Below are 8344 nucleotides of genomic sequence, written 5' to 3'. Positions count from 1 at the left end.
TGGAAATTCCTATTTTTGTTTTCGAGACGGTAGATTTTTCGAATTAAGACAAATAACTTCAGATGCAACATTCACGGTAACTCCAAATTCAACTGTTTTGTGTAAATTTTCAGATTACAAACCCTTGTTATAAACCGTGTTGTGGTAACATAGTAAACTGGAGTTTTATATGGTGCAGTGAAGAGATTTTTATCAACAACGAATAGTCGCTGTAAGCAATAGTCGGGTACTGCCCAACTTGACGGGGCTACCCCAATTGCACATAATCGCATACTATTACTTACATGAAAAACTCTAACACGGTAAGAATGGAGAAACCAGCTCGAGTGCGCTAGAATTTGAAAATACACAACCGGGAAATCTGCCCCTTCTTTCAGACTTCCTTACAGAGCCCCTCCTCCAACACACACGGACGCACACATGACCAATGAGGGCACGAGATAAGTTTGTGCACGAAGGCTGACAGGAAGGTAGGCCATCCAGTTATTTTAGCCGGGCCGGCTCAGATGATTGGTCGTGCTTTTGACAGCGCCACGGCTTCCACAGATGACATTTTGTTTATGTATTTATTGTCAAAGCATTTAATGTATTCATTGCTATCGGGATGTTAAGAGCATTCCATGGAATATAACAACAAGTGTTTCTGAAGTGAATTACCTACCCCACCTTTAAATGGTTAGTTTGTGTCCACCAAAGTCATACAATAACACAAAGAAAAGAGTCATAAAAAAGCAAAAAAGCACTTCTTCAGTTCCCCATCAGTCTGCAGCTTTGGTGGCTAAAATATATTTAGCAGTTGCCCCCATCCACAGCTGTACAGTCCTTGATGGTAATCATGTTTGTTTCTCCAGACCAGGTGTATGCTGGCCACAATCTACTGCAGGTAATAAACTAACTATGGGTATGTACCTCAAACCGCACTTGAAAAAGATCTGTTTGAATGGTTCTTAGCATCGTTGTGCTCAAATTACAACACACAGACAGTGCTATGAAAATGCAAGAAATGTTCCAGATCAACATTATTAAAATGATCTAATTTGAGAGTCTTTCTCTTTTTTATAAAAAATCAGAAGGCTTTTAACACACATCTGCACACTTCATTCTGGAGGATTAAAAAGAGACTTTGATGTCAAATTGAACCCTGAGAGCGCAATGACTGCATATTATACTCAGTAAATTGTCAAACAAGATTTCAAATGATCCCCTGTATGAGCTACACTCCACGTTGTATCCCTGAATCTTTAAAAAGCTCTCTTTCTGAGCTCCTGCCGGTCAGGTACCTGTCCTGGCTGCTGGCAGGACGTCTGGTACTCTGTCTTCTGGCACAGGTCCTTCACACGCTGGTATTTAGGCAAGAAATTCTGCTCCTGGGCCATTTCCTTCCCATCAGGTCTCTTGTGTGGAAGCTTCCTGAAAAGTACAGGAAATTATTTATTTTCAACCGACAGAAAGACAAGTAAGAGTCGAGACTGAGAACATGTCCTGCGAAAGGTCAATCAATAAAACATACCCTCTCTCCACCAGGAAAGAATCTCTCCATGGTTTACTCTTCTTGTTCACCTGGAACCTGGAAAGTGAGTGAAAAGAAAATGAAAACCCTGTCAGACCACTCAGTGATATTTGCCCTGAACAAACTCGCATTTCGTTTTAAAATGTCATCCGAGCGCAGTGCTGAAAGGAATGTGGCGTTCCACATTCATATTTGGGTTGTAGATGTCATCGTGTCCAAAAAAACATCAAGAACAGAAAGTTCAACTTTAGTACTAAAACTCTACAAAGTCCGGGAAAATTTCTTTTTGGCATATTTCCATTTAATCTGCAGCATTATGAATACCCTTCTTGAATTGTCTGTAAATGCCAGCACACTGAGTAAAGTAACTGTTGTGTCACCTGTTGACTGGCCTGTCTGTGTCCAGCAGCTTGAGGATAGATTTTCCGTCCATTTCTGCAGGGATATCAACACCAGCCATGTCCAGCATAGTCGGCGCCAAGTCGACGTTTAATACTATTTGAGGATTTCTGCAGGGAAGCAAGAATGGTTGAAGAATGTAATTTAACATAAATAATATTGAAAAACAGCATCTAGACATCAGAATAATGAATTAATAACATGAAAGTAAGAGTCTGTGTCACTCACATGGCACCTTGCTCCACATTAGGTCCTCGTACGTAGAAGGGAACGCGGATATCGAACTCATAAGGCATAGATTTGCCCTTCACCAGACCAAACTGGCCGATATGGTAGCCGTGGTCTGAGGTGTAAATGACGTAGGTGTTGTCCAGCTCCCCCGTCTCCACCAACATGTTGTACAGCTACGGAGGAGGATAGAATTCATTTAAGTTTCACACTGTGTGGAAAAGTTTTACTCGATGTTTAAAAAGTCTCCTGTGCCAGTTCCAAGAAATAGAGATTGAACAATTTACCAAGTGTGTCAGTGAATACATTATACAGCCGCAGTCAGAACAGGCACAGATCTCCCAGGACTTGAGACTTTCAGAATAAATGTGTGTGTGTGTGTGTGTGTGTGTGTGTGTGTGTGTGTGTGTGTGTGTGTGTGTGTGTGTGTGTGTGTGTGTGTGTGTGTGTAAGCATATACTGTATCAGTGTGCTTTAGCTACCTTCTCCACACTGTCGTCCACAGACAGCAGGGTCTGCATCCTGCGGCGCTGCAGCATGTTGGTGAACTGCATGTGGACGGGCTTCATGGCTCCAGTGTAGCGGAGGATCCAGTGTTTGTCGAGGTTCGGGGCGTAGTTGTAGCTTGGAGTTCTGAAGGAGGCAGAAAAACTTTAAACTAAACCACGAAGAACTCACTGCGCTGGGAAATAAAGTTACATTTTTAGTGCTTCTTTTAAATCCCTAAGGATACATAAAGCACAGCCCTCATTTCAGTATGTCACAGTAGCCCCACATAAGTTTGCTTTTTCTCCCATCTTTACACATGCGATTTTCATTTTCTATAGATTTAAATTATTGAAAGTTTACCAGTGTTTTTACAGCAATGTTCACCGCCTGCGTCTGCTTATGTGTCCTATTCGTTTCTTTCTAAAGTATCAGTAAAACTACAAAGCTAAAATGGAAGTTACAGAAACCTTGTGAAATGCAAAGCGCTGCAATCGATAGGCCTGTACATTGAGCACGGTCTGATCAATAATGAACTCCGAGCCAAATGGAACTTTAATTATTTGAGAATAAACACTCCTAAATAGCTAATGGGATCCTTGAAGAAAAGATATTTAACGTTTAATGTGTATCGATTTGACTTTAAGAAATGCTAATGTCTCACAGCTTGGCCCACAGTGGCAGCTCTAATTCAGTGTAAAGACGTCCCTGCGAGGAGCCAAGGTGAGGAGAAGGTTTATCACCAGAAGAGTGAGCACTTTTACTGCCTCTCTCTTCATTTGCTTGATAAGGGCAGATGGAGATGGGGTGAGAAAAATAGCCACGGAAGTGCTTACACTGCCCGAGGGGGAAGCAAATTTATGGAGAAAGAGCAATTAAAAGTTTGTACAAAGACACTGGGGCTGAATTTTACAATATTCGGTGTGTTAGGGCCTGCGTGGCAGAGGTTAATGATGCTGGAGGGGATTATATGAAGCAGGAGAAGGGTGTTAGTGGGTTTGGAGGGAGGGGGCAGAAATAGCAGTCTCATTACTGGCCTTGGATCTGTCTCTGGAGGCCAATATCAGCCCCGCTATTAGCAAGCGGCACAAGACAGCCAATCAGAAACCTAGGGGGCCAGTAGGACAAAGGATCAAATGTTTTTGTGTACGCCCAATATCATTACCTATGCATTAAACATACATCATTCATGCCTCTTTGATCACTGCTGACAAAGTGGTGCAAATTAGCCCGACTCATTACAGGGGTAGCACTAATGTGAACAACACACAGCCAAATAAACTGGAGCAAAGTGCTGGCAGTGAGTGGAGAGGGCTCAGCTGCCAAGAGCACACTGCAGGCGGTGAGAGATAAGATCGAGCTGAGATTATGGAATTTGTGTCGTTCTGGGTCAAATGAGAAGGAAGTGTGTGGATGAGTCATGCGAGCAAATAGCTGTGGATGTGAAAATGTAAAAAAAAAAATGGCCATTGTGTCCGACTGCTTTGTTTAATACGACCCAAATCAGTAGTCTCCCAAAACATTTGGAGTACTCTCGGATTGGTTGGATGTCGCTGATTTTAAAGCATTTTCTTACATGTGCTGTGATGCGTTGGGGAAGGCGGTGCTGTACTGCGGGGCCGAGTCCTCTGGACCGTGAGGAGCAACATGGCTCAGCACCATCATGACAGGACGATGGGGATACATCTTCTTAGACATGCGGAAGTAGTTGACGCTGTCGTTGGTAATGATGTCTGTCAGATAGTCCTGTGGAGAGAGCAGACGTTGTCCATCAGGAACTCAGTGGGTGATTTAAAGCCCTTCAGTGCCCATTACTCACTAAGGCACTACTGTTTAACTATATATCTTAAAGGGGCCCTATTGTGCACATGTCCAGGTTTTATATTTGTATTTTGTGCCTCTACTGTAACATGTTTAGATGCTTAAATCTTCAAAAAGGCTTTTAATTGTTCTCATACTGCCTGTGCTGCAGCAGGTCTGAAACCAGAACCCAGTCTAGATTAGTTAGACGGCAGGCTCTGTTGGGATTGGTCAACCGGTTAGATGTCCCGCCCCTATCACTTACATTGTGTTGGAGTGCTAGCCAATAGAAGCGCAATTGTTACATGCTGATGTTATTATGTTACGGAAGTAAACCAAGAGGCGCTTTCACACCAAGTACTTTGCCGTACTTAGTTCATCAGAACTTAGTTCATCAGAACTCTTTAGTCCTGATGAACTAAAGAGCAGATCGCGTTCACACCGGAATAAGTCCCTGAGGGAGGGTTAGGCAAATGAAGCCACTGACGTCACTTCTTCTTCTTCTTCTGCTTTGGGTTTACTGGCAGGCCGCAAACAACTTCACGGCGTATACTGACCCCCGATCGTCCCCGGCCGGGAGTCCCCCGGAGTTGGGGACTGGCTTCAGTAGAAGCTGCTGGGACTCGCAGCAGTTCTACTGGAAGCCTTTCCGAGTAAATCCGCCAGAACGCCGACACCGTCCTCATTCTCCACCGCCCCATGGTTTTATTTTGTGTTGTCAATAAAGTTAGTCTCTTTTGCGTTGTTGCCGCTGGCTAATGCTAATAATGCTAATGCGAGGAACATAAAATGGCGGCTTCACAATAACTTTTGGGAGTTTTACGGGGCGTGTTTGACAAATCCGCCCAGCCAATCAGAAATGGGAACCTTTTTCTCCCAACAAAGTATCTGCTCTCTAGCAGGACTGAAATGGGGTGGAAAGGTTCTCATAAACTATTCATGTCTGGATTTTTTGGTTGTTGAACGAACTTTTCTGAACTATATCGGAACTTATACTGGAAAGTACCCCAATGGAGGCGTTTCAGCAGGGGGGGGAGCTGTTGTGGAGAGAAACTCCCTCTGGGGGACCTTTGGGATTTTAGCCGGTTACCGGCTATTTACTGCACACAAAATTCCTATATATACAAACACATAAACAGAAAAAGGGAAAACCCCCAAAAAGCATAATAGGTCCTTTAAGGCATTGAAGTGGTAAGCTTATTGCAGAGACAAACATTGTCATTTATCAAGCCTTCTGATGCTTTGTAAAGTTGTTACATATGTTTCCTAATGTTACCAGCTTAAATGTAAAGATCTCTTTTAAAGGCAATCAAAAATACTCAAAAATTAACTACTTTAGTTTCAAGTTAGGCATTTCCTGTCTCGTGGTGACATCTCTCATGTGAAATGTATAATTACCTTTGAGTAGTCACCGCTGTGTTTCTCTCGTACTCCGTTCCTGCAGAGGGTGTAGTTGTAGAAACGGAGTTCTTCACCAGTGCTTACCCATCCTTCCAGCCAGGGGGGCACATAGGGAGCCTTGTACTAATTCAGATATTTCCAAGGAAGGCTGAGAGGAACGGGAGGCAGTATGGTTTAATCTTTGTCGTCGAGCTCAGTTACCCGTTTAAATCTACCTCCACTTCCATGTGCAGACTCGGCGGTGCTTCACCTGTCCTGTAGCCAGAGGTTATTGAGAATGCACGGCGAAGTGCGCTGTGGGAGCTGCCACGAGGGCGGAGGAGCAGTTTCTTTTTGTTGGTGTAGGTGTGGGTGCGTGATTGTGTGCCGTTATTTTCCCGTCAGGATGGATGAGCGCGACGCGGCAGGCACAATGGCGTTGTGGAGAAAGCGTTGGAGAAATTGCGTGCCGCCCTTTTCCATGACTGCCGAGTTTTGTTCATGGCCTGCATTTGACCTGGGAGGGAAAAAGAGAGGGAGAAGAAGATAAAAGGGGAGAGGTTATAAAAAAGGGTGAGGAGGTGAGAGGCCAAGGAGTGAAGTGAAAGGGACCCAGGGGGATATAAAAACAGTTGGAACAAGATTAAAAGGGGAAACAGAGAGTGAAAAATAAAATATAAGTCACAGCGGGGTAAACAGCATTTCTTAAATAAAAGGAATGAGAGAAAGTGAGATGAGGGAATAAATCTTTTTGGTAAAGTTAACCTATTCTGAGATTCCCTGTGTACTAAAAGCTTTCAGGCTGATGGTGATTCATTTGGGAAAACAGATGCTTGACACAATAAATTCCTGCTTTTCATGGGAGCCTTCTCACTGGCATCACAGGAGACAAAAGATGTCACAGAGGACATTATGGCAGCCACTCATTCCCAATACGCGCTTAAAGGACTTAGCGGGATGGCGTGGGAGATGGCTAGGGTTTGGCACCCCGGACAATGGAGCATTAGCTGCCCTCATTTCATGCGCAGTGGAGGATTGGCAAAGCGGCACATGACTTGGAGTGGGCCAGCTGTTATGGTGCCCAAGAGCAGCATTAGCTGCTTTCCCTTTGCTGATGCTGTTGGTACACATTCGCAGAATAACCCATACCCATGGGACATGGACACAAAGCAAAAGAGAGGCGGCAGACGAGCACAGGGTAAACAACAGAAGGGGCATTCATGAGGAAAATGCGTCTCACCCGAGTTCTAATTGTGCGCTGTCATCGGTGAGGGGGGGGGGAATGAGGATGATGTTGGGATGGATGTTGCGGAAGTGGCGAGATCCCTCTGCAGGCGCGACCTCAGGCGAGATTACCCAGACAAGTGAGCCAGAGCCTGGTTCACAGGTAGAATTCCCACCAGGACAAGAAGACAGCGGTGAAATTAGGAGAGGGCCGGAGAGCCCACCGCCCGGCCATCGCGCTTCCCTGCAGTCGCCTCCGCGTCCTTCGTTTCACTCAAAGGAGTCTGCGACCCTCAACCTTGAGGGATAAGACACATAATTGATAAGAAAAAAATACACACACACTAAACATCGGGGAAAATAGCAGATGCAGAGCCTTGCACAGCCAATTACAGGGTGCTGTTCAGCGACAAATGCACCCGTTCTGGGCTGAGCTCAGGCTCTTAATCAATCATTAATGATGCTTAGAGTGGTGTCATTGCCTGGGTCCGTAATGATTCTGGGTGATGAGCACATGGCTGCAAGCTGGGGCTAATGGTCCTGGGCCCGGGGCCAGCCACAAGGACTCACCTCCCCCTGAGAGGGTGAGGTTGGATATGAGGGTGGGAGGAGGTTGGGGGGCGCGAGGTGAAGGGACAGAACAGGAGGGGAGGACGGGGGTGACGGACAGGGTCAATGAGCAGAAGTGAAAACCTGTTTCTGAATCTAAAAGGAGTAGACAACTTCAAAGAATACCTTGTGATAAAGCGCTTTAAAAAACAGGACTGTGAATGCTAATGCGGCAAATATCCAAGGGCAATAAAACTGCCTCTACACGCAGCCAGAACGTGCAATTTCTTGCTCTCCTTGTTGTAGTTTAACATACATTAGAGCCAAATACGTGTTAAATGGAGCTTTTTTATAATTACTCTTTACAGCAGTTCACCCAAATTTAAATACATCCTATTAGTTCCCACTAGCTCTTCCTCATTTAAGCAGTAAACCCCCTGATTTATCCGTGCAACTGAAATACTGCTTTATAAACCCGAGGCAGTGTACCTCCACTATTCCGGACTCGCAGCCTTAACTACTATACTCATAAAAGCCAAATTGAAAGACTGCAGGGTTATACAAAATAAACCAATTAGAAACAAGTGTTGTTTGACTTATATAGTTTACTACTGTTCATCCATGTTCATTGCCTATTACATTCAGCAAATAACTCCTAACATTAAGCTTTTCTTTGCTGAGTCCATTGTGTATTCGCAAGTTGATTACGAGGACAGATACGCCCAAAGCGAATTTGTTTGTCTATTTAGTCCTGACGAGATAAGTTAG

The 8344-nt window shown here is 44.5% G+C and overlaps 1 protein-coding gene across 1 annotated transcript in view; it reads right to left on the bottom strand.

Moving 5' to 3' along the window:
- Positions 1–1241: 1241 nt before the first annotated feature.
- LOC104966451 (extracellular sulfatase Sulf-2) overlaps positions 1242–8344 on the bottom strand; it is a 48791-nt gene continuing 41688 nt past the window's right edge. Inside the window, exons 9-15 of the mRNA XM_010795637.1 lie at positions 5822–5947; positions 4200–4369; positions 2620–2770; positions 2138–2313; positions 1891–2019; positions 1511–1567; positions 1242–1410 (exon numbers count right to left, since the gene is read on the bottom strand). Of these exons, the coding sequence (XP_010793939.1) occupies positions 1242–1410; positions 1511–1567; positions 1891–2019; positions 2138–2313; positions 2620–2770; positions 4200–4369; positions 5822–5947 (978 nt within the window). The remainder of the gene's footprint in view (positions 1411–1510; positions 1568–1890; positions 2020–2137; positions 2314–2619; positions 2771–4199; positions 4370–5821; positions 5948–8344) is intronic.

Source organism: Notothenia coriiceps, unplaced genomic scaffold (genome assembly GCF_000735185.1).
Source record: "Notothenia coriiceps isolate Sejong01 unplaced genomic scaffold, NC01 NC01_scaffold00037246, whole genome shotgun sequence".
Classification (NCBI taxonomy): domain Eukaryota; kingdom Metazoa; phylum Chordata; class Actinopteri; order Perciformes; family Nototheniidae; genus Notothenia; species Notothenia coriiceps.
The sequence above is the reverse complement of the archived record's forward strand: the minus strand, read 5'-3'. Positions and strand labels throughout refer to the sequence as shown.